Source organism: Tachyglossus aculeatus, chromosome 4 (assembly GCF_015852505.1).
Source record: "Tachyglossus aculeatus isolate mTacAcu1 chromosome 4, mTacAcu1.pri, whole genome shotgun sequence".
NCBI lineage: Eukaryota > Metazoa > Chordata > Mammalia > Monotremata > Tachyglossidae > Tachyglossus > Tachyglossus aculeatus.
In genome coordinates, this window is record NC_052069.1 from 133,929,241 (window position 1) to 133,956,368 (window position 27,128).

The window sequence follows — 27,128 nt, forward strand, 5'->3', positions numbered from 1 at the left end:
TGATTGATAATCCCGGCTCCGAGCCTCAGGGACCTCATCTGCCAAGCGGCAGCGAAGCGTCACAATAACAGTGGTATTTAAGCGCTCACTATCATCATCATCCTCATCAATCGTATTTATTGAGCGCTCACTGTGTGCCGAGCACCGTTCTAAAGCGCTGGGGGAGAGCCCCCTGTCCCACCTGGAGCTCCCTGCCTTTAATCCCCATTTTAATAATAATAATAATGGCATTTATTAAGCGCTTACTATGTGCAAAGCACCGTTCTAAGCACTTGGGGAGGTCACGGGGTGATCAGGTTGTCCCACAGGGGGCTCACAAGTCTTAACCCCCAATTTACAGATGAGGTAACTGAGGCACAGAGAAGAATAATAATAATGGCATTTATTAAGCGCTTACTATGTGCAAAGCGCCGTTCTAAGCACTTGGGGAGGTCACGGGGTGATCACGTTGTCCCACGGGGGGGCTCACAAGTCTTACTCCCCAATTTACAGATGAGGTAACTGAGGCACAGAGAATAATAATAATGGCATTTATTAAGCGCTTACTATGTGCAAAGCGCCGTTCTAAGCACTTGGGGAGGTCACAGGGTGATCACGTTGTCCCATGGGGGCGCTCACAAGTCTTAACCCCCAATTTACAGATGAGGTAACTGAGGCACAGAGAAGAATAATAATGGCATTTATTAAGCACTTACTATGTGCAAAGCGCCGTTCTAATCGCTGGGGAGGTCACGGGGTGATCAGGTTGTCCCACGGGGGGGCTCACAGTCTTTATCCCCATTTTCCAGATGAGGGAACTGAGGCCCAGAGAAGTGAAGTGACTTGCCCAAAGTCACACAGCCGACAAGTGGCGGAGCCGGGATTTGAACCCATGACCTCCGACTCCAAAGCCCGGGCTCTCTCCACAGAGCCACGCGAAGTAACTGAGAGCCAGAGAATTGAAGTCCAGTGCTCTGCACATAGTAAGCGCTCAATAAATACGATTGATGATGATGATGATGATGAAGTGACTTACCCAAGGTCACCCGGCAGACCGTGTCCAACCCGATGGACTTGTAACTACCCGGGCGTGTAGTACAGTACACAGTGGCTGGAGCCCGGGCCTGGGCGTCAGAAGATCGTGGGTTCTCGTCCCGTGTCTGCCGGGTGGCTTTAGGTAATAATAATAATAAAGTCGGTATTTGTTAAGCGCTTACTATGTGCCAAACACTGTTCAAAGCGCTGGGGGGGGAATACAAGGCGATCAGGTTGTCCCATGCGGGGCTCACGGTCTTAATCCCCATTGTACATCGTCATCAATCGTATTTATTGAGCGCTTACTATGCGCAGAGCACTGTACTAAGCGCTTGGGAAGTACAGATGAGGTAACTGAGGCACAGAGAAGTTAAGTGACTTGCCCAAGGTGAGTTGCTTCCCTTTTCTGGGCCTCAGTCTCCTCATCTGTAAAATGGGGGTGAAGAGTGTGCGCCTCAGGTGGGACGGGGTCCGGCCCGATTTGCTTGAATCCCCCCCCAGCCTGACCCCAGTAAGCGCTCAATAGATACCGGAATTCTTAGTGGTGGTAGTAGTAGTAAGCACCTAACAAATAGTATAAAGAAAAAACCAAGCCCGTGGTGGGCCGGGCCGGTCCTCGGCTGCCCCGGGGGGCACCGTCCTGGCCGGGGCCACGAAGGGGCCCACGCCTTGCAGCTGTAGGTGGGTGAGGGTCGCCCTTAGCCCCCCATCATCATCAGTCGTATTTATTGAGCGCTTACTATGTGCAGAGCACTGGACTAAGCGCTTGGGAAGTACAAATTGGCAACATATACAGTCCCTCTTCACCGGGGCCCCCCGTTAATTCAGCCCAGCTGAATGCCCCCCCCCCCCCCCCGAGAGGTGCCCTTCCCTCCCTCTCCCCTGCCCTGGGAAATTGGGGTCTGGGGTCCGCCCTGCGGACCCCCTCCATCATCATCAGTCATATTTTATTGAGCGCTTACTGTGTGCAGAGCACTGTACTGAGCGCTTGGGAAGTACAAGTTGGCAACATGTTGGGGGAGGGAGGGGGTCTCTCTGGGGCTGGGGAGGGGGAGGGTCCGGCCCTGGCTGCGCCTCTCGTCTGTGGGACGGGGGGAGATAGGGGGACGGGATGGGGGGTCTCACCTAACACGTAGCTACTAAATCCGCCGCCGTGCCCGGATCAAAGGCGCGGCATCCCCCCCCGCCTGGGCCCAGTGACAAATGGGGCGGCCCCCCGCATGGCCGGCTTGTTGGGGGGGGTCTCCATTTGGGGAGGGGGCCACCCCTTAGTTCCCTCCCCTGGTTCCAGAATGAGTCGGCTGAGGCCCTCTTCCGCTTTATTCATTGGGGAGGGGAGGGATGGATGAGACCCCCCTTGCCCCCCAACCCTGGCAGCGTCCTCCGAGGGCCCGCACGGGGGGTGGGGGGAGAGGGCGGCCTGGTCGCCCACCGGAGAGGGTTAGCGGCGAAGGCCCAGGGAAGGGCCCTCCGGTCGCCCACCGGAGAGGGTTAGCCGCGAAGGGCCGGGGAAGGGTCCTCCGGTCGCCCACCGGAGAGGGTTAGCGGCGAAGGCCCAGGGAAGGGCCCTCCGGTCGCCCACCGGAGAGGGTTAGCGGCGAAGGCCCGGGGAAGGGCCCTCCGGTCGCCCACCGGAGAGGGTTAGCGGCGAAGGGCTGGGGAAGGGTCCTCTGGTCACCCACCGGAGAGGCCTAGCGGCGAAGGGCTGGGGAAGGGTCCTCCGGTCGCCCACCGGCGAGGGTTATCGGCGAAGGCCCGGGGAAGGGTCCTCCGGTCGCCCACTGGAGAGGCCTAGCCGCGAAGGGCTGGGGAAGGGTCCTCGGGTTGCCCACCGGAGAGGCCCGGGGAAGGGTCCTCCGGTCGCCCACCGGAGAGGGTTAGCGGTGAAGGCCCGGGGAAGGGTCCTCCGGTCACCCACTGGAGAGGCCTAGCGGCGAAGGGCCGGGGAAGGGTCCTCCGGTTGCCCACCGGAGAGGGTTAGCGGCGAAGGCCTGGGGAAGGGTCCTCCGGTCGCCCGCTGGCGAGGGTTATCGGTGAAGGGCTGGGGAAGGGTCCTCCGGTCGCCCACCGGAGAGGGTTAGCGGCGAAGGCCTGGGGAAAGGTCCTCCGGTCACCCACCGGCGAGGGTTATAGGTGAAGGGCTGGGGAAGGGTCCTCTGGTCGCCCGCCGGAGAGGGTTAGCCGCGAAGGCCCGGGGAAGGGTCCTCTGGTCGCCCGCCGGAGAGGCCTAGCCGCGAAGGCCCGGGGAAGGGTCCTCCGGTCGCCCACCGGAGTGGGTTAGCGGCGAAGGCCCGGGGAAGGGTCCTCCGGTCGCCCACCAGAGAGGGTTAGCGGCGAAGGCCTGGGGAAGGGTCCTCCGGTCGCCCACCGGAGAGGCCTGGGGAAGGGTCCTCCAGTTGCCCACCGGAGAAGGTTAGCGGCGAAGGCCTGGGGAAGGGTCCTCCGGTCGCCCGCCGGCGAGGCCTAGCCACGAAGGCCTCGTCCGGGAGGTCAAGTTCGAGGGGCGTCGGGACTGGCCCGCCGAGGGTCCTTCGTCCGTCCCCCCGGGCCGGGGCGCGAGGAGGCCTTCAGTCGTCCACCCGGATCTCCTCGTCCGACAGGTCGGGGGTCCCCCGGGGGCCGGAGGGGCCGAGGCGGCCCAGGGCGGCCACGTCGGCCCTGGCCTCGTCCAGGTCGCGCTTGAGCTTGGCCCGCCGGTTCTGGAACCAGGTGATGACCTGGGCGTGGGCCAGGCCCAGCCGGGCGGCCAGCCGCTCCCTCTCCGCCGGCGCCAGGTACTTCTGGAAGACGAAGCGCCGCTCCAGTTCCAGCACCTGCTGCGCCGTGAAGGCCGTGCGCGTCTTCCGCCGCCTCTTCGACGCCGGGCGGGCGCCCGGCCCGGCCGGCGGGGCCCGGCCTGCGGGGACAAGGACGGGGCCCGGCCCCGGGTGGGCGGGAGGTACCGTGCTCGGCGCCCGGGGAGCGCTCAGTAAGTACGACGGCTGGGTGGACGGAGGGGGCCGGGACCGACGCTCCCCCGCTCTGCGGCCCCCTCTGATAAGAAAGGCGGGCGCCGGGGTGGACGAGAAAACAACAGCAACGATGGCGTTTGTTCATCATCGATCGTATTTACGGAGCGCTTACTATGTGCAGAGCACCGTACTAAGCGCTTGGGAAGTACAAATTGGCAACGTTTGGTGCTTAACAGTGTTAAGCACTTACTACGTGCAGAGCGCCGTTCAGGATACAAGGTGATCAGGTTGTCCCACGTGGGGCTCACGGTCTTCCTCCCCATTTGACAGAGGGGGTAACTGAGGCCCCGGCTTGTTAGTATGTTTGGTTTTGTTCTCCGTCTCCCCCTTTTAGACTGTGAGCCCGCCGTTGGGTAGGGACCGTCTCTATATGTTGCCAATTTGGACTTCCCAAGCACTCAGTACAGTGCTCTGCACATAGTAAGCGCTTAATAAATACGATCGATGATGATGATGATGATGATGAAGTGACTTGCCCAAAGTCCCACAGCTGGGAGCCGGGGATTCGAACCCACGACCTCCGCCTCCCGAAGCCGGGCTCTTTCCACTGAGTCGGGCCGGACACAGCCCCCAGCCACTTGGGGGATGGCCGTCTTCCCGTTTTTCAGAGGGGGAAACTGAGGCCCAGAGGAGTGAAGTGACTCGCCCGGGGTCACACAGCAGCGGCGGAGCCGGGATTAGAAGGCCCGAGTCCTCTGCTCCCGGGCCTGCGCTCTTGCCACTATAATAATAATAACGACGGCATTTATTAATCCCCAATTTACAGATGAGGTAACTGAGGCACAGAGAATAATAATAACAATGGCATTTATTAAGCGCTTACTATGTGCCAAGCATCGGGGAGGTTACAAGGTGATCAGGTTGTCCCACGGTGGGCTCACAGTCTTCATCCCCATTTGACAGATGAGGTCACTGAGGCCCAGAGAATCAATCAGTCGTATTTATTGAGCGCTTACTGTGTGCACAGCACTGTACTAAGCGCTTGGGAAGTGGCTTGCCCAAAGTCCCACAACTGACAGTAGGCAGAGCCGGGATTTGAACCCATGACCTCTGACTCCGAAGCCCGGGCTCTTGCCACTGAGCCACGCTGCTAGGCCTCGGGGCCTCTAGACCGCGAGCGCGATGTGGGCCGGGCAAGGGTCTGTTTAGCGCCTAGTACAGTCCTCTGCACTCGGTGCTCAATAAATAACAGTTGGCCGATTGACCGGGAGGAGCCGGGCCCCACTCACCCCGGGGGTCTCCCAACCGGGGGGATTTTGGGATTTGTCAAATAGATTGGGTAGGTGGGGGTCACGCTCTCCTGACTGGACTTTATTAGTGATAATAACTGTGGTATTTGGCGCTTATTGGGTGCCAGGCACTGTACTAAGCGCTCAAGTGGATACGAGCAAAGCGGGCCGGGTACAGTCCCTCTCCCCCGTGGGGCTCACACTCTCAATCCCCATTTTACCCAGGAGGGAACTGTGGCCCAGAGAAGTGGCAGAGTCAGGATTAGAACCCAGGTCCCAGGGTTACCGTGGGCAAGCACTGTACTGAACGCTTGGGAGAGGACAGCATAACAGCGCGGGTAGCCACGATCCCTGGCCTCAAGAAGCAGGAAACTTGTGGAACCGTATTCACTCAATCAGTCCTTTCAATTCAGTGAATCAATTCATTCAATCAATTCACTCAATCCTATTTATTGAGCACTTACTGTGTGCGGAGCACTGTACTGAACGTTTGGGAGAGGGCAGTATAACAGTGCGGGTAGCCGTGATCCCTGGCCACAAGAAGCAGGAAACGTATGGAATGGTATTCATTCAATCAGTCCTTTCAATTCAGTGAGTCAATTCATTCAATCAATCCTATTTATTGAGCGCTTACTGTGTGCAGAGCACTGTACTGAGCGTTTGGGAGAGGACAGTATAAGAGCGTGGGTAGCCACGATCCCTGGCCTCAAGAAGCAGGAAACTTGTGGAACGGTTTTCATTCAATCATCAGTCCTTTCAATTCAGTGAGTCAATTCACTGAATCCTATTTATTGAGCGCTTACTGTGTGAGGAGCACTGTACTGAGCGTTTGGGAGAGGGCAGTATAAGAGCGTGGGTAGCCACGATCCCTGGCCTCAAGAAGCAGGAAACTTGTGGAACGGTTTTCATTCAATCATCAGTCCTTTCAATTCAGTGAGTCAATTCAATCAATCCTATTTATTGAGCGCTTACTGTGTGCGGAGCACTGTACTGAGCGTTTGGGAGAGGACAGTATAAGAGCGTGGGTAGCCACGATCCCTGGCCTCAAGAAGCAGGAAACTTGTGGAACGGTTTTCATTCAATCATCAGTCCTTTCAATTCAGTGAGTCAATTCACTCAATCCTATTTATTGAGCGCCTACTGTGTGCACAGCACTGTACTGAGCGTTTGGGAGAGGACAGTACAGCAGCGCAGTAGCCATGATCCCTGGCCTCAAGAAGCAGGAAACGTATGGGACGGTATTCATTCAATCAGGCCTTTCAATTCATTCAGTCAATTCACTCGATCCTATTTACTGAGCGCTTCCTGTGTGCGGAGCACTGTACTGAGCGTTTGGGAGAGTCCAAAGGAACACCAAACAAGCCGGCCCCGAGCAGGGTAGCCTCCAGCCGACTCTCCCAAGCGCTTGGCTCAGGGCGGCACGTACTGGCCGCCTCTCTGGCTACCTCTGATGGATAATGGCTAATTAGGGGGCCAATAAGGGGCACAGGGAGGGAGGGAGGAGTCGCCCCCCCGGCTCGGGACAAACGGTCCCAGCGGGGGGCGGTGAAACAAATGTCACAGTTGGGGGTTGGGGGGGCTAAATCAATCAATCAGTGGTATTTATTGAGCGCTTCCTGTGCGCAGAGCACTGTACTAAGCGCTTGGGAAGCCCAAGTTGGCAACACCTAGAGACGGTCCCCTACCCAACAGCGGGCTCACAGGCTAGAATCCGACCGCCCTGGCATTCATTCGGTGGTATTTATTGAGCGCCTACCGCGCGCCCAGCACTGTACTGAGCGCCTGGGAGCCATAAACATTCAATCGGATTTGTTGAGCGCCTACCGTATGCTAACTGGTCGGAAAGGTCAGTGGAGCAACGAGCTATCATCAATCGTATTTATTGAGCGCTTACTGAGGGCAGAGCACTGTACTAAGCGCTTGGGAAGTCCAAGTTGGCAACGTATACAGTCCCTACCCAACAGTGGGCTCGCAGTCTAAAAGGTCATTCATTCCATGTATTTATTGAGCGCTTACTGCGGGCAGAGCACTGTACTAAGCGCTTGGGAAGGCCAAGTTGGCAACATAGACAGTCCCTACCCAACAGTGGGCTCGCAGTCTAAAAGGTCATTCATTCCATGTATTTATTGAGCGCTTACTGCGGGCAGAGCACTGTACTAAGCGCTTGGGAAGGCCAAGTTGGCAACATATACAGTCCCTACCCAACAATGGGCTCACAGTCTAAGAGGTCATTCATTCCATGTATTTATTGAGCGCTTACTGCGGGCGGAGCACTGTACTAAGCGCTTGGGAAGTCCAAGTTGGCAACATATACAGTCCCTACCCAACAGTGGGCTCGCAGTCTAAAAGGTCATTCATTCCATGTATTTATTGAGCGCTTACTGCGGGCGGAGCACTGTACTAAGCGCTTGGGAAGTCCAAGTTGGCAACATATACAGTCCCTACCCAACAGCGGGCTCACAGTCTAAGAGGTCATTCATTCCATGTATTCATTGAGCGCTTACTGACTGCAGAGCACTGTACTAAGCGCTTGGGAAGTCCAAGTTGGCAACATATACAGTCCCTACCCAACAGCGGGCTCACAGTCTAAGAGGTCATTCATTCCATGTATTTATTGAGCGCTTACTGAGGGCAGAGCACTGTACTAAGCGCTTGGGAAGTCCAAGTTGGCAACATACAGTCCCCACCCAACAGTGGGCTCGCAGTCTAAAAGGTCATTCATTCCATGTATTTATTGAGCGCTTACTGCGGGCGGAGCACTGTACTAAGCGCTTGGGAAGTCCAAGTTGGCAACATATACAGTCCCTACCCAACAGTGGGCTCGCAGTCTAAAAGGTCATTCATTCCATGTATTTATTGAGCGCTTACTGCGGGCGGAGCACTGTACTAAGCACTTGGGAAGTCCAAGTTGGCAACATATACAGTCCCTACCCAACAGCGGGCTCACAGTCTAAGAGGTCATTCATTCCATGTATTTATTGAGCGCTTACTGACTGCAGAGCACTGTACTAAGCGCTTGGGAAGTCCAAGTTGGCAACATATACAGTCCCTACCCAACAATGGGCTCGCAGTCTAAAAGGTCATTCATTCCATGTATTTATTGAGCGCTTACTGAGGGCAGAGCACTGTACTAAGCGCTTGGGAAGTCCAAGTTGGCAACATACAGTCCCCACCCAACAGTGGGCTCGCAGTCTAAAAGGTCATTCATTCCATGTATTTATTGAGCGCTTACTGACTGCAGAGCACTGTACTAAGCGCTTGGGAAGTCCAAGTTGGCAACATATACAGTCCCTACCCAACAATGGGCTCGCAGTCTAAAAGGTCATTCATTCCATGTATTTATTGAGCGCTTACTGAGGGCAGAGCACTGTACTAAGCGCTTGGGAAGTCCAAGTTGGCAACATATACCATCCCTACCCAACAGTGGGCTCGCAGTCTAAAAGGTCATTCATTCCATGTATTTATTGAGCGCTTACTGCGGGCAGAGCACTGTACTAAGCGCTCGGGAGGTTTTACAAGTTGGCAACACATAGTAGACGGTCCCTACCCAACAACGGGGGGGATTCCCCGGTCGCGGTTACTGTGTGGCCTCCCCTCCCGGTCGGCCTCACGGTCCACCCCCATCGCTGTCCTGTCTCTAGACGTTGCCAATTTGTGCTTCCCAAGCGCTTAGTACAGTGCTCTGCACGTAGTAAGCGCTCAATAAATACGATTGATGATGATGATGATCCGTAAAACGGGGTGAAGTCCTAGAGCCCCATGGTGGGGGGTGGGGGGGAAGGGACGGGGGCCAACCTGATTGATTACCTTGGATCGACCCCGGCGCTTAGTACGTAGCCAGCGCTTACCAAATAGCACCGACATCATCCTTTAAAAGACTTTTTAACGAAGGCCGCTCCGATTTCTGGCGGGCCTCACGGACTGTGAGCCCACTGTTGGGCAGGGACTGTCTCTATATGTTGCCAATTTGTACTTCCCAAGCGCTTAGTACAGTGCTCTGCACATAGTAAGCGCTCAATACGATTGATGATGATGATGATACCCAGCTTAACAAATAGCACTGCAGTGGCCGGGACTGTAGTAAGCGCTCAACAACAGCCATCCTCATCACGGTTCAAAAGAATTGATTTTGAAAAGCTGCTCGAACGGTAGATACCAGCACAGTGCCTGGGACGTACTAAGCGCTCAAAAAATACCACCATCATCACGGTTCATTCATTCAATCGTATTTATTGAGCGCTTACTGTGTGCAGAGCACTGTACTAAGCGCTTGGGAAGGACAAGTCGGCAACATATAGATGGTTCAAAATAATTTTTTTTTAAAAAGCTGCTCAAATGTCCGGCGGGAATCGGGGCTATTCAGCTTAATTGATACCACTACAGTGCCTGGGACGTAGTAGGCGCTCATCAAATACCATCATCATCATGGTTCAAAATAATTAAAAAAAAAACCTGCTCAAATGTCCGGGGGGAATCAGGGCTGTTCAGCTTAGTTGATACCAGTACAGTGCCTGGGACGTAGTAAGCGCTCATCAAATACCATCATCATCATGGTTCAAAATAATTTTTTTTAAAAACCTGCACAAATCAGTACAGTGCCTGGGACGTAGTAAGCGCTCGTCAAATACCATCACCATCATGGTTCAAAATAATTTAAAAAAAAACCTGCTCTAATATCCGGGGGGAATCAGGGCTATTCAGCTTAGTTGATACCAGTACAGTGCCTGGGACGTAGTAGGCGCTCATCAAATACCATCACCATCATGGTTCAAAAGAATTTTTTTTAAAAACCTGCACAAATCAGTACAGTGCCTGGGACGTAGTAAGCGCTCATCAAATACCATCATCATCATGGTTCAAAAGAATTTAAAAAAAAAAAAACCTGCTCAAATATCCGGGGGGAATCAGGGCTGTTCAGCTTAGTTGATATCAGTACAGTGCCTGGGACGTAGTAGGCGCTCATCAAATACCATCACCATCATGGTTCAAAAGAATTTTTTTTAAAAACCTGCACAAATCAGTACAGTGCCTGGGACGTAGTAAGCGCTCATCAAATACCATCATCATCATGGTTCAAAAGAATTTTAAAAAAAAAAAAACCTGCTCAAATATCCGGGGGGAATCAGGGCTGTTCAGCTTAGTTGATATCAGTACAGTGCCTGGGACGTAGTAGGCGCTCATCAAATACCATCACCATCATGGTTCAAAATAATTTTTTTTTGAAACCTGCACAGATCAGTACAGTGCCTGGGACGTAGTAAGCGCTCATCAAATACCATCATCATCATGGTTCAAAATAATTTAAAAAAAAAAACCTGCTCAAATGTCCGGGGGGAATCAGGGCTATTCAGCTTAGTTGATACCAGTACAGTGCCTGGGACGTAGTGAGCGCTCATCAAATACCATCATCATCATGGTTCAAAATAATTAAAAAAAAAACCTGCTCAAATGTCCGGGGGGAATCGGGGCTGTTCAGCTTAGTTGATACCACTACAGTGCCTGGGACGTAGTAAGCGCTCATCAAATACCATCATCATCATGGTTCAAAATAATTTTAAAAAAAAAAACCTGCTCAAATATCCGGGGGGAATCAGGGCTGTTCAGCTTAGTTGATACCAGTACAGTGCCTGGGACGTAGTAAGCGCTCATCAAATACCATCATCATCATGGTTCAAAATAATTAAAAAAAAAAAACCTGCTCAAATATCCGGGGGGAATCAGGGCTGTTCAGCTTAGTTGATACCAGTACAGTGCCTGGGACGTAGTAAGCGCTCATCAAATACCATCATCATCCTGTATATATGTATATATAATTACTCTATTTTACTTGTACATATCTATTCTATTTATTTTATTTTGTTAGCATGTTTGGTTTTGTTCTCTGTCTCCCCCTTCTAGACCGTGAGCCCACTGTCGGGTAGGGACCGTCTCTATGTGTTGCCAACTTGTACTTCCCAAGCGCTTAGTACAGTGCTCTGCACACAGTAAGCGCTCAATACATACGATTGATTGATTGATCATGGTTCAAAATATATTTTTTTAAAAAAGCCTGCTCAAGTGACCGGCGGGAATCAGGGCTTAACAAACACCAGTACACTGCCCCTGGGACGTAGTGAGCGCCCAGCCCTATTACCGGCATCATCACGGTTCAAAAGAATTTTTTAAAAAATGGTTCTCAGATGTCCTGGGAAGGGACTCGGGGCTATTCAGCTTAACAAATACCAAGTACAATGTCCCTGGGACGTAGTAAGCGCCCAACAAACACCACCCCCATCATCATGGTTCAGAAGAATTTCTTTGAAAAACCTGCCCAAACGTCCGGCGGGAATCAGGGATATTCATCTTAATAAATACCACTACAGGGCTCGGGACTGTAGTAAGCGCTCAACAACTACCATCCTCATCATGGTTCAGAAGAATTTTTTTTTAAAAAAAGCCGCTCAAACGTCCGGCGGGAATCAGGGATATTCATCTTAATAAATACCACTACAGGGCCCGGGACTGTAGTAAGCGCTCAACAACTACCATCCTCATCATGGTTCAAAAGAATTTTTTTTTTAAAAGCTGCTCAAATGTCCGGCGGGAATCAGAGATCATCATCATCAATCGTATTTATTGAGCGCTTACTGTGCGCAGAGCACGGGACTAAGAGATATTCAGCTTAGTACATAGCGGTACAGTGCCTGGGATGTAGGAAGCGCTCCTTTTTTTTTTTTAGAAAAAGGCTGCTCAAATGTCCGGCGGGAATCAGGGCCATTCAGCTTAGTTGGGCCCAGTACAGTGCCTGGGACGTAGTAAGCGCTCAACAAATGCCACCGCCAACGTGGTCATGGTTCAAAAGAATCTTTTTTTTTTTAATTTGCTCAAATGACCGGCGGGAATGAGGGCTATTCAGCTGAACAAATAGCAGTACACTGCCCCTGGGACGTAGTGAGCGTTCAACCACTACCATCAACATCAGGGTACAAAAGAATATTTTAAAAAAGGTGTTCAAATGTCCGGCGGGAATCATCATCATCATCATCATCATCAATCGTATTTATTGAGCGCTTACTATGTGCAGAGCACTGTACTAAGCGCTTGGGAAGTACAAATTGGTAACAAATAGAGACAGTCCCTACCCGACAGTGGGCTCAGTCTAAAAGGGGGAGACAGAGAACAAAACCAAGCATACTAACAAAATAAAATAGAATAGATATGTACAAATAAAATAAATAAATAAATAGAATAAAAAATATGTACAAACATATATACATATATACAGGTATATACACATATATACACACATAGGTATATATATATATATATATATATATATATATATATATATATATATATATATACAGGTATAATCAGGGCTATTCAGCTCAGTAGATACCAATACAGTGTCTGGGACGTAGTAAGCGCTCAACCAACCACCACCACCACCATCATCATCATGGTTCAAAAGATTTTTTTTTTAAGAAGGTGGTCAAATGTCCGGCTGGACTCGGGGCTATTCGGCTTCACAAATACCAGTACAGTGCCCCTGGGACGTAGTAAGCGCCCAACAGGAGCCACCATTATCATCATCATCATGGTTCAAAAGAATTTTTTTTAAAGAAGGTGGTCCAAATGTCCGGCGGGAATCAGGGCTATTCAGCTTAGTAGATACCAGTCAGTACACTGCCCCTGGGACGTAGTAAGCGCTCAACCAATAGCACATGTTTTGTTTTGTTGTCTGTCTCCCCCTTCTAGACTTTGAGCCCGTTGTTGGGTAGGGATTGTCTCTGTTGCCCAATTGTACTTTCCAAGCGCTTAGTACAGTGCTCCGCACACAGTAAGGGCTCAGTAAATACGATTGAATGAATGAATGAACTATCATCATGGTTCAAAAGAGTTTTTTTTAAAGAAAGTGTTCAAATGTCCGGCGGGACTCAGGGCTAGTCACCTTAGAGGACGCCAGTACAGTGCCTGGGACGTACTAAGCGCTCAGCAAATGCCACCGGCATCATCATGGTTCAAAAGAATTTCTTTTTTAAAGAAGGTGGTCAAATGTCCGGCGGGAATCAGGGCTAGTTCATTCATTCAATCGTATTTATTGAGCGCTTACTGTGTGCAGAGCACTGTACTAAGCGCTTGGGAAGTACAAGTTGGTCACCTTTTAGTACATACCGGTACGGTGCCTGGGACGTAGTAAGCGCTCAACAAATACCACCACCATCATCATCATGGTTCAAAAGAGGTTTTTTTAAAGTAGGTGGTCAAATGTCCGGCGGGACTCCGGGCTATTCGGTTTCACAAGCACCAATACAGTGGCCCTGGGACGTAGTAAGCGCTCAACAGACGCCGCCACCATCATCATGGTTCAAAAGAATTTTTTTAAGGACTCGGTGGATATTCAGCTTTGCAGCAACCAGTCCAGTGGCCCTGGGACGTAGTGAGCGCTCAACAGACGCCGCCACCATCATCATGGTTCAAAATAACTTTTTTTAAAGACTCGGTGGATATTCAGCTTTACAGACAACCGATCCAGTGGCCCTGGGACGTAGTGAGCGCTCAACAAACGCGGCCACCATCATCATGCACACAGTAAGCGCTCAATAAATACGACTGATGATGATGATCATCATCAATCGCATTTATTGAGCGCTTAATGATGATTATCATCATCAATCGTATCTATTGAGCGCTTACTATGTGCAGAGCACTGTTCTAAGCGCTTGATGATGATGGTTCAAAATAACTTTTTTAAAGACGGTGGAGATTCGGCTTTACAGACAACCGGTCCAGTGGCCCTGGGACGTAGTGAGCGCTCAACAAACGCCGCCACCATCATTTCATGGTTCAAAATAATTTTTTTTAAGGACTCGGTGGATATTCGGCTTTGCAGACAACCGGTCCAGTGGCCCTGGGACGTAGTGAGCGCTCAACAAACGCCGCCACCATCATCATGCACACAGTAAGCGCTCAATAAATACGACTGATGATGATTATCATCATCAATCGCATTTATTGAGCGCTTAATGATGATTATCATCATCAATCGTATCTATTGAGCGCTTACTATGTGCAGAGCACTGTTCTAAGCGCTTGATGACGATGGTTCAAAAGAACTTTTTTAAAGACTCGGTGGAGATTCGGCTTTGCAGACAACCGGTCCAGTGGCCCTGGGACGTAGTGAGCGCTCAACAGACGCCGCCACCATCATCATGGTTCAAAAGAATTTTTTTAAGGACTCGGTGGATATTCGGCTTTGCAGGCAAGCGGTCCAGTGGCCCCGGGGACGTAGTGAGCGCTCCCCCGGCCAGTGCTCGGCACCTAAGGGAGGGGAGAGGGGCAAGTCCGGGGGCGGTGGGTACCTGGGTCGTCGTGCAGCGCTCTGCCCTCGATCCCTCGGAAGGTCTTGGTGGCCAACTCCTCCAGGGCGCCCAGGGGCGAGGCCGGGCCGGGCCGGGGGGGGGCCGGGGGGCCCGGGGGCCCCGGGGGTCCCGGGGGTCCGGCCCAGGATGTCGGCGATGCCGAAGGGGGTGAGCGGCTTCCCGGGGCCCGGGCCCCGGGGGGCCGCCGAGGGGCTGGCGCTGCTCATGGTCCCCGGGGCCCCCGGGGGGCCCGAGCCGTTGTGCCCGCACCGAGGGGCCCCTAGGCCCCGGGGGAGACCCCCGACCCCCCCCCCCCCAGCGGACGGACGGACGGACGGCCGGACAGACGGCCGGACAGACGGCCGGGGGCGTCGGGGCGGGAAGCCCAGATGGGGCCAGCGCCTCTGCCCCCTCAGCCCCTGGGCCCCTCCTCCCTCCCCCTGGGCCCCATTCGCTCCCCCACCGCCCCCTCCCCCCCTCCTCATCTCCCCCCCCATCATCATCATCATCACCTCCCCCTTCTCCGGCCTTCTTTCCCCCTGCCCCTCTCTTCCCGCCTCCCTTTCTCCCCCATTTGGCCTCCCTTTTCCCCTTCCCCTCTTTCCCTCCCTTTCCTTCTCCCCCCCTTGGTCTCCCCTTCCCTTCCTCTCCCTCCTCCCTTTCCTTCCCATTCCCCTCTTCCTTCTCCCCACTTTGGCCTCCCCTTCGCCTCTCCCTTCCCTCCTTGGCCTCCCTTTCTCCCCCTCTTGGCCTTCCCTTCCTCTTTCCCTCTTCCTCCTCCCCCCCTTGGCCTCCCCTTCCCCTTTTCCTTCTCCCCTCCTTGGCCTCCCTTCCCCTTTCCCTCTCCCTTCTCCCCCTCTTGGCCTCCCCTTCCCCTTTTCCTTCTCCCCTCCTTGGCCTCCCTTCCCCTTTCCCTCTCCCTTCTCCCCCTCTTGGCCTCCCCTTCCCCTCTTCCTCTCCCTCCTCCCCCCAGGCCTCCCCTTGCCCTCTTTCCCTCCCTTTCCTTCCCCTCTAACTCTCCTTTCTCCCGGCCTTGGCCTCCCCTTCCCCTTTCCCTCTTCCTTCTCCCCCCCTTGGCCTCCCCTTCCCCTCTCCCTTCTCCCCCTCTTGGGCTCCCTTCCCCTTTCCCGCCTCCCCTTCCCCTCCTTCCTCTCCCTCCTCCCCTTCAGGCCTCCCCTTCCCTTCCCCTCTCCTTTCTCCCCCTCCTTGGCCTCCCCTTCCCCTTTCCCTCTTCCTTCTCCCCTTCTTGGCCTCCCTTCCCCTTCCCCTCTCCCTTCTCCCCGCCTTGGCCTCCCCTTCCCCTTTCCCTCCCTTTCCTTCCCCTCTCCCTCTCCTTTCTCCCCACCTAGGCCTCCCCCTCCCCTTCCCCTCTCCCTCCCTCCCTCCCTCCCTTTCCTTCCCCTCCGCCCCCTGCCTCCCCCAGCCCCTTCCTCCCCCCCCCAGATGTCCCCCTCCCCACTTCTCATCTCTTGCCGAATTCTACTTTCCCTGGCGCTCAGTCCAGTGCTGGGCACGCAGCTCAGCGCTCAATAAAATCGACGGGATTGAATGGATCGACTGAGTCCTTTCCCCTGCCCCTTCTTTCCTCCCCGACGGAAGCCCCCCGGCCCAGAGTGGGTGGGCGACCCCCGGATGGCAAGGCTGACAGAGACTGAGGGCTTCGGACGGGGCGAGCGGCGGGGGAGACCCCAGACCCCCAGACCCCGGGGTGGGGGGTCCCAAGGCAAGGGGGCCCGGGTCTCCCATTCTCCCCCTCCCACCCAAAGGCCCCGCGGGAAGATCCCTGCCCTCTTGGAGACAGAAAAAGGGACCTTCAGAGACTTTTTCCAAATTGCCAGCCCGGAGGGGGAGGAAAGGGAAGGGACGGATTGGGCTGCGAGGGCACGAAGGGCAGTTGCCAGCTGGGTGACTTTGGGCAAGTCACTTCACTTCTCTGGGCCTCAGTTACCTCACCTGTAAAATGGGGGTGAAGGCTGTGAGCCCCCCGTGGGACAACCCGATCACCTTGTAACCTCCCCAGCGCTTAGAACAGTGCTTGGCACATCGTAAGCGCTTAATAAATGCCATTATTATTATTATATGCTCTCTTCACCCGATCCTCACCAAACTACCCGCTTCTCTCCAACTACCAGGCCCGGGACGGGCAGGGGAGGAGGCCAGTTGTGTCAGGAACTGGGGGGGATTAACTGTGCCAGGGAAAGGGGGCAGCTGTGCCAGGGAAAGGGGGAGGAGGAGGAGGCCAGCTGTGCCAGGGACAAGGAGGACCAGCAGTGCCAGGGAAGGGAGCATCTGTGAGCCCACTGTTGGGTAGGGACCGTCTCTATATGTTGCCAACTTGTACCTCCCAAGCGCTTAGTACAGTGCTCTGCACACAGTACGCGCTCAATAAATACGATTGATTGATTGATCTGTGCCAGAGCGTGGTGAGGAAGGGGCCCGGCTGTGCCAGCCGCCTCTATATGTTGCCAACTTGGACTTCCCAAGCGCTTAGTACAGTGCTCTGCACACAGTGAGCGCTCAATAAATACGATTGAATGAATGAATGAATTTGCTATTTATATTTATTTTATTTTGTTCATATCTTTTGTTTTGTTTGTTGTCTGTCTCCCCCCTTCTAGACTGTGAGCCCACTGTTGGGTAGGGACCGTCTCCAGATGTTGCCAACTTGGACTTCCCAAGCGCTTAGTACACAGTAAGCGCTCAATAAATACGATTGAATGAATGAATGTTGCCAGCTTGTACTTCCCAAGCGCTTAGTACAGTGCGCTGCACACCGTAAGCGCTCAATGAATACGATTAGATCAAGGAATGAATTTGCTATTCCATTTATTTTATTTTGTTCATATGTTTTTGGTTATCCGCCTCCCCCTTCTCGACTGGGAGCCCGCTGTTGGGTAGGGACTGTCCCTATATTATAATAATAATAATAATAATGACGGTATTTGTTAAGCGCTTACAATGTGCCAAGCACTGTTCTAAGCGCTGGGGGAGATACAATAATAATAATAATGATGGTGGTATTTGTTAAGCGCTTCCTGAACAAATAGACACACACACTTAACAAGTAGACACACGTAGGAACAGCCAAGCACTGTTCTAAGCGCTGGGAAGGTGTGTTGCCCTCTTGGACTTCCCAAGCGCTCAGTACAGTGCTCTGCACACAGGAAGCGCTCAATAAATACGACTGAAGGACTGACTGAATTTGCTAATTCTATTTATTTTATTTTGTGAATTTGGAGAGTGTCCTGGCACTGCCCCCCCTCCGCGGCCCCCCAAATCCCGCCCTAAAGAGGCGGCTGGAAGTGATTAGTGATGGGCGGGGGATGCTTGGGTTACACGAAGCCCAGAGGACCCCGGAGTTCCCGCCCCCTCCAGGCAGGCCTCCAGGTGAGTCCGGGGGTCCCGGAGCCCCCCACCCCGCCCCCCAGGAGACCAACCGGGGGGTGGGGGGCTTCCCCTTCTCCCCCCTCCCCCGACAACAACGAGTCCGACCGCTTAATCGGGCCCAGCTGGGGTCCCCCCAAGGCCCCACAGACGGCTGGGAGTCCGCATGGGACACAGAAAAAAATATAGATAGATATCTACATATATCTAGAGAGAGAGATACAGATACAGAGTTTTATATCTACATATAGAGAGGGATACAGATTTTTATATCTATATGTATCTAGATAGAGAGATACAGATACAGATTTTTTTATCTATATGTATCTACATAGAGAGATAGATACAGATTTTTATACCTATATGTATCTAGATATAGAGATGCAGATACAGATTTTTTATATCTATATGTGTCTAGATATAGAGAGAGCTACAGATACAGATTTTTATATCTATGTGTATCTAGATAGATACAGATATAGATTTTTATATCTCTATGTATCTAGATAGAGAGATACAGATACAGATTTTTATATCTATATGTACCTAGATAGAGATACAGATTTTTATATCTCTATGTATCTAGATAGAGAGATACAGATACAGATTTTTATATCTATATGTACCTAGATAGAGAGAGATACAGATATAGATTTTTATATCTATATGTATCTAGATAGATACAGATATAGATTTTTATATCTATATGTATCTAGATAGATACAGATAGATTTTTATATCTATGTATCTAGATAGAGATACAGATATGGATTTTTATATCTATATCTAGATAGAGATACAGATTTTTATATCTATATGTATCTAGATAGAGATACAGATATAGATTTTTGTATCTATATGTATCTAGATAGATACAGATATAGATTTTTATATCTATATGTATCTAGATAGAGAGATACAGATACGGATTTTTATATCTATATGTATCTACATAGGGAGATGCAGATATAGATTTTTATATCTATATGTATCTAGATAGATACAGATATAGATTTTTATATCTATATGTATCTAGATATAGAGAGAGATACAGATACAGATTTTTATATCTATGTGTATCTAGATATAGAGAGATACAGATATAGATTTTTATAACTATATGTATCTAGAGAGAGATACAGATATATATTTTTGTATATATGTATCTAGATATAGAGATACAGATACAGATTTTTATATCTATATGTATCTAGATAGAGAGATACAGATACAGATTTTTATATCTATATGTATCTAGATAGAGATACATATATAGATTTTAATATCTATATGTATATAGATATAGAGATACAGGTATAGATCTATGCCCCTGTATATCTAGATATAGAGAAATATACCTATATATTTCTATTTCTGGAGATATAGATCTATAACTTTAGATATAGATCTGTAGATATAGAGCTACAACTCTACATATAGATCAGTAGATAGAGATCTATAACTCTAGATATAGATCTCTAGAGATCTATATCTCTATATCTAGAGATAGATCTCTAGATACACAGAGATATAGATCGATAACCCTCTATATCTAGTTATCGATCTATATCTACATCTAGATAGATCTCTCTAGATATAGAGAGATATAGATCTATAGCTCTCTATATCTAGATATATAGATCTATATCTCTAGATGAGAGAGATATAGATCTATATTTCTCTTATCTAGATAGAGATCTAGATCTATATGTTCGTTCAATCGTATTTATCGAGAGCTTACGGTGTGCGCTGCACTGGACTAAGCATATATAATATATATACAGTATTACATATATATTGAGACAGAGAGAGATTTGGTGTTCCTACGTGTGTGGGCGCGCTCGTTGTGTTTTGTTGTTCTGTTGGACTCTCCCCATCATCATCATCATCATCAATCGTATTTATTGAGCGCTTACTATGTGCAGAGCACTGTACTAAGCGCTTGGGAAGTACAAGTTGGCAACATATAGAGACAGTCCCTACCCAACAGTGGGCTCACAGTCCCCAGCGCTTAAACCAGTGCCCTGCCACCCAGGAAGCGCTCAATAAATACGACAGACTGCGTGTGTGTGTTTGTGTACGTGGTTGTTGTGGGCAGGGGATGTGTCCTATTGTTCTGTTGGACTCTCCCAAGCGCTTAGTACGGTCTTCTGCCACACTGTAAGCGCTCAATAAATACGACTCTGTGTGTGTGTGTGTGTGTGATCGTTGTGTCCAGGGAATGAATTGTACTCTCCCAAGCGCTTAGTACAGTGCTCTGCACACATAAGCGCTCAGTAAATACGATTGAATGAATGAATGGGTCTGTTCTATTGTTCTATTGGACTCTCCCAAGCGCTTAGTAGAGTCCTCTGCCACGCAGTAAACGCTCAATAAATAGGATTGTGTGTGTATGTGTGTGATCGTTGTGGGCAGGGAATGAATTGTTGGTCCCAAGCGGTTAGTACAGTGCTCACAATTAGCGCTCTCTAAGAACGAATGAATGAACGTGTCTCTCCTATTGTTCTGTTGGACTCTCCCAAGCGTCTAGTCCACTGCCCTGCCACCCAGTAAGCGCTCAATAAATACGATGGACTGACAGCGGGAGTGTGTTTGTGTGTGTGCGTGGTTGTTGTGGGCGGGGGATATGCCTGTTCTAGTGGACTCTCCCAAGCGCTTAGTACAGTTCTCTGCCACATAGCGCTCAGTAAATACGATTGTGTGTGTGTGTGTGTGTCTGAAGCCCCCCCCTTCTTCTTCTCCCACTCCTTTCTGCCTGACTTTATTCATCGCCCCCCAGCTCTTATGCCTCGTATTTATTGATTTCCATTAAATCTAGACTATAAACTCGTCAGGGGCAAGAACTGGGTTTGTTCTATTCATTCATTCATTCAACCGTATTTATTGAGCGCTTACTGTGTGCAGAGCACTGTACTAAGCGCTTGGGAAGTCCAAGTTGGCAACATCTAGAGACGGTGGACAAAATAAAATAAATATAAATAGCAGATTCATTCATTCATTCAATCGTATTGTTCCCGGCGCTTAGCGCAGTGCTCCGCCCCCGGTGGGCGCTCAGTAAATAGGACTGCCTGAAGGAAGGCCCCTCTCCCGCCCACGGTTTAGGAGTCAAACGAACCCCCGGTTGAACGATAATTAGGGATAAGGATGGTACTTGTTAAGCGCTTACTATGAAAAAGGTGATCAACTCAAGGCCCAGGCCGGAATCACAGACACCCACAGACACCCACGCAGCCACACAATCAATCAATCAATCAATCAATCGTATTTATTGAGCGCTTACTATGAAAAGAGCACTGTACTGAGCGCTTGGGAAGTACAAATTGGCAACACATAGAGACAGTCCCTACCCACCAGTGGGCTCACAGTCTAAAAGGGGGAGACAGAGAACAAAACCAAGCATACCAACAAAAGAAAATAAATAGGATAGAAATGTACAAGTAAAATAAATAAATAAATAAATAACACAACACACACACACACACACACAAACACATACACACCGAGGGGACCGAAACCCTGCTCTTACGAATTCGCCACGACATCCGGGTAGGTTAAAAGGACCGTCTCTATATGCTGCCGACTAGTACTTCCCAAGCGCTTAGTACAGTGCTCTGCACACTTTAAACGCTCAATAAATACGACTGAATGAATGAATCCGGATCCCCCCTCCCCGCTTATTTCCCGCCCCCCAATTCCTCGTCTCCCACTCACCCTTCTGCCTCGCCCTCACTTGCTTCCCTTTCCTCTTCGTTCAGTAATATTTACTGAGCGCTTGCTGTGTGCGGAACACTGTACTAAGCGCTTGGACAGTACAATTGGGGCAGAGATAGAGACGGTCCCTACCCAACAACGGGCCCGCGGTCTAGAAGGGGGGAGACGGACAACAAAACGAAACAAGGAGACAGGCCTCAATTCCATTAAATAGATTCATTCACTCAATCGTATTTATTGATAGCTTGCACTGTACTAAGCGCTATAAATACATTCTATAGATATATATCTATAGATACAGATATTCTATAAATAGAATTAGAGATGATAATAATAATGACGGTATTTGTCAAGCGTTTACTATGTGCCAAGCACTGCTCTAAGCTCTGGGGGAGATACAACAATAATAATAATAATAATAATGATGGTATTTGTTAAGCGCTTCCTGAACAGACACACACACACACTTAACAAATAGACACACACACACACACTTAACAAGTAGTCACACGTAGGAACAGCCAAGCACTGTTCTAAGCGCTGGGAAGGTCATCAGGTTGTCCCATGGGGGGCTCACAGACTTAATCCTCATTTTACAGATGAGGGAACTGAGGCCCAGAGAAAGATAAATTTTATATATGTATATATATATTTATAGATACAGATATTCTATAAATAGAATTAGAGATGATAATAATAATGACGGTATTTGTTAAGCGCTTACTATGTGCCAAGCACTGTTCTAAGCACTGGGGGAGATACAATAATAATAATAATAATAATGGCTGGGAAGGTCATCAGGTTGTCCCATGGGGGGCTCACAGACTTAATCCTCATTTTACAGATGAGGGAACTGAGGCACAGAGAAAGATAAATTATGTATATATATATATATATATATATATATATACATATAAATACAGATATTCTATAAATAGAATTAGAGATGATAATAATAATGACGGTATTTGTTAAGCACTTACTATGTGCCAAGCACTGTTCTAAGCACTGGGGGAGATACGATAATAATAATAATGATGGTATTTGTTAAGCGCTTCCTGAACAAATAGACACACACACACACTTAACAAGTAGACACACGTAGGAACAGCCAAGCACTGTTCTAAGCGCTGGGAAGGTCATCAGGTTGTCCCATGGGGGGCTCACAGACTTAATCCTCATTTTACAGATGAGGGAACTGAGGCACAGAGAAAGATAAATTCTATATATATAGATAGATACAGATATTCTATAAATAGAGATGATAATAATAATGACGGTATTTGTTAAGCGCTTACTATGTGCCAAGCACTGTTCTAAGCGCTGGGGGAGATACAATAATAATAATAATAATAATAATAATAATGATGATGGTATTTGTTAAGTGCTTCCTGAACAAATAGACACACACACTTAGCAAGTAGACACACGTAGGAACAGCCAAGCACTGTTCTAAGCGTTGGGAAGGTCATCAGGTTGTCCCATGGGGGGGCTCACAGGCTTAATCCTCATTTTACAGATGAGGAAACTGAGGCCCAGAGCAAGATAAATTCTATAGATATATAGATAGATACAGATAGTCTATAAATAGAATTAGAGATGATAATAATAATGACGGTATTTGTTAAGCGCTTACTACGTGCCAAGCACTGCTCTAAGCGCTGGGGAGATACAATAATAATAATGATGGTGGTACAGCATGGCTCAGTGGAAAGAGCACGGCCTTTGGAGCCAGAGGTCATGAGTTCAAATCCCAGCTCTGTCAGCTGTGTGACTTTGGGCAAGTCACTTAACTTCTCCGGGCCTCAGTGACCTCATCTGTAAAATGAGGATTAAAACTGTGAGCCCCCCGCGGGCCAACCTGATCACCTTGTAACCTCCCCAGCGCTTAGAACAGTGCTTTGCACAGAGTAAGCGCTTAACAAATACCATTATTATTATTATTATTAAGCGCTTCCTGAACAAATAGACACACACACACTTAACAAGTAGACACACGTAGGAACAGCCAAGCACTGTCCTAAGCGCTGGGAAGGTCATCAGGTTGTCCCATGGGGGATCGCGGTCTCTCCCAGCGCTTAGAACAGTGCACGTGGCGCTTAATAAATACCATCATTGTTATTATTATCGCCTCTAATTTCTCTTTCTTCGTACTGATGTCCATCTCCCTCCCTCTGGACTGTGAGCTCGCTGTGGGCAGGGAATGTGTCCGTTGATTGTTGCGTTCTCCTCTCCCGAGCGCTCAGTACAGTGCTCTGCACGCAGTCGGCGCTCAGTACAGTGCTCTGCACGCAGTCGGCGCTCAGTAAATAGGACTGACGGAAAAGCGAGAGAGGGCGGCGCAGAAGGGAGCGGGAGATGAGGAAAAGGGGGGTTTAGGCAGGGAAGGCCTCTGGGAGGAGGTGGTAAAGAGAGGAATTCTCCCACCCCCAGCACGGACGTATAGATCCGTGATTTATTTATTTATAACAATAAATAAATAAATAAAACACATAAATCAATAATAAATAATTTGTACTTCCCAAGCGCTTAGTACAGTGCTCTGCACATAGTAAGCGCTCAATAAATACGATTGATTGATTGATTGATTGGCACATAGTAAGCGCTTAGCAAATACCATTATTATTCGACTACTTAAGAATCGGAAGACAACGAACCCAGCTCGATCGCTCCCCAACGAATTCCGCTCTACGTTTCCCAGTGTCCTCAGTTTACCGCCCAGGGCCGTGCAGAGGAGCGGGGCCTGGGTTCCAATCCCGACCCGCCACTTGTCTGCGGGGCAAAGTCGCTTTTCTGGGCCTCAGTTCCCTCACCTGGAAAATGGGGATTAAGATCTGCGACAGCCTGGGGACTGTGTCCAACCTGACTGGCTTGGCTCTCCCCCAGCGCTTTGTACAGTGCCTGGCACATAGTAGGCGCTTAACCAATACCCCCCCCCCCCACAAAAATTAATTCATTTAATCGTATTTATTGAGCGCTTACTGCACTAAGCGCTTGGGAAGTACAAGTCTGCAACAGATGGAGACTGTCACCCCACCGTCTCTATATGTTGCCAACTTGGACTTCCCCAGCGCTTAGTACAGTGCTCTGCACACAGTAAGCGCTCAATAAATACGATTGATTGATTGATTGATTCCCAAGCGCTTAGTCCAGTGCTCTGCACGCAGTAAGCGCTCAATAAATACGATTGATTGATTGATTGATTCCCAAGCGCTTAGTCCAGTGCTCTGCACACAGTAAGCGCTCAATAAATACGATTGATTGATTGATTCCCAAGCGCTTAGTCCAGTGCTCTGCACACAGTAAGCGCTCAATAAATACGACTGAATGAATGGAGACGGGCTCGCAGCCTAGAAGGGGGAGTGTAGACAGGTGTCAAAATCGTCAGAATAAATATAATTATAGCTCTATGCCCATCATTAACCGAATACACAGAACAGTTAAGTAGGTACAAGTAAAAGAGAGTGATAAATCTGTACAAATGAATCGTCCCCGCGTAGTAGGGGAAGAGGGGTCGCTTACGGGCGAGATGGGGTGGGGGTGGTCCCGGCTATAGGCTGGGGGTGGCCCCCCACCCTTCCCCTCCCCGGGGACCCCCGGAATGGCCCCAGCCGGGCCGCGACCACCCGGGGAAATTTCACGGATTTCGTTTCCGTGAAATTTCCCCCCAAGGAGCCGCCGCTGGCTGAAGGACGGTGGGGGCGGGGAGGCGTCCAGACAGTAATTCCCCCCTCCCTGGACCCCCCGACCCTGGCCTGGGCGCCCACCGGCCCTGGGGGGTCTCCTCCTCTCACCTTTTGTCTCGGAATCCCGACTCCGGGAAGGGAAGGGGAAAGGGAGACGTACAAACACACACACACACAGAGAAAGACACAGAGAGAAAGAGAGAGAGAGAGAAAAAGAAAAAGAGAAAAAGAGAGAAAGAAAAAAGAGAAAGAGAAAAAGAGAAAGAGAGAAACAGAGAAAGACAGAGAAAGAAAAAAGAGAGAAAGAAAAAAGAGAAAGAGAAAAAGAAAGAGAAAGAGAAAAAAGAGAAAGACAGAGAGAGAAAGAGAGAAAAAGAAAAAGAAAAAAAGGAGAAAGAAAAAAGAGAAAAAGAAAGGAGAGAAAGAGAAAGAGAAAAAAGAAACACAGACAGAGAGAAAGAGAAAAAGAGAGAAAGAAAAAAGAGAAAGAGAAAAAGAGAAAGAAAAAAGAGAAAAAGAAAGGAGAGAAAGAAAGAGAAAAAAGAGAGGAACACAAAGACAGAGAGAAAGAGAAAAAGAGAGAAAGAAAAAAGAGAAAGAGAAAAAGAGAGAAAGAAGAGAAAGAGAAAAAGAAAGAAAAGAGAAAAAGAAAGAGAAGAGAAAAAGAGAAACAGAGAAAGACAAAGAGAAAAAGAGGAAAGAAAAAAGCGAAAGAAAAAGAAAAAAAAGAGAAAGAGAAAAAGAGAAAGAAAAAGAGAAAAAGAGAGAAAGGAGAGAAAGAGAAAAAAGAGAGAAAGAGAAAAAGAAAGAGTAAAAGAGAGAGAGAAAAAAGAAGGGAAGAAGTGGGAAGGGCCGGGTTTAGCAGAAGGAGGGCGGGAGCGGCGACCTTCCCACCGATTTCTCCGTTTTCTTCATCTCCGTTTTTACAATTAACATTCGTCCCCTCTTTTTCTCTCCCATCCATATCTTTCTTCTATTTCCCTCTCCCTCCCCTCTTATTCTTCTCATTTCTCTCTCCCTTATTTTTCATCTCATTTCTTTCTCTATTTTTCTTCTCATTTTTCTTCTCTTATTTCTCTCCTTATTTTTCTTATTTCTCCCTCTTCATCTTTCTCTCCCTCCTCTCTCTCCCTCTCCCCCCCATCCGTCTCTTTCCTGTTGTTTTTTGTTTCTTTCTCTCCTCCCCTCTTTTTTCTCCTCACAGAGAGGAGGAGGGCAAGCTGATGAGAAGGGTATCTGGCAAATGGTGCTGAGGCGGCGAGGGGGCCAAAACATTAAAATCAAGGAAGGGGAAAAGCCCCGATAAGAATTATTTTCAGGGAAATCAGGAACCCCGGGATGGAGTGGAGAATTTAACGACACCCAAACAGTAACAGTGAAACCCCCTGACAATCAGAGTAACACACACGGACACACACACAAAGCTTTTAAACCTAAAACAAGATCCAGAGTCACTGGGAGACCCCGATTCGGTGACATGACACTTCACCGGCACACAATAGCAAATACAGCTCCTTATGGGCAGGGAATGAGTTTGCTAATTCAAGCGCTCAATAAATACGATTGATTGATTGATTGATTGTTGCATTGGACTCTCCCAAGTGCTTAGTACAGTGCCCTGCCTATCGTCAGTGCTCAATAAACACCACTGATGGACTGACTAAAGACTGTCCCTCTGGACTGGAAATTTATTAAGGGCAGGGAACGCGTCTAATTCTGTTGGATTGTACTCTCGCAAGCGCTTAGTACAGG

The 27,128-nt window shown here is 49.5% G+C and overlaps 1 protein-coding gene across 1 annotated transcript; it reads right to left on the reverse strand.

Annotated features, from left to right (window-relative positions):
• Nucleotides 1-3,569: 3,569 nt before the first annotated feature.
• LBX2 (ladybird homeobox 2) lies at nt 3,570-26,291 on the reverse strand. The gene is given in 5 exon segments (XM_038745721.1): nt 3,570-3,910; nt 14,596-14,687; nt 14,689-14,875; nt 25,266-25,425; nt 26,271-26,291. Coding segments are annotated over 5 exon segments (789 nt in total). The 3' UTR covers nt 3,570-3,581.
• Between the last annotated feature and the right edge of the window lie 837 nt (nt 26,292-27,128).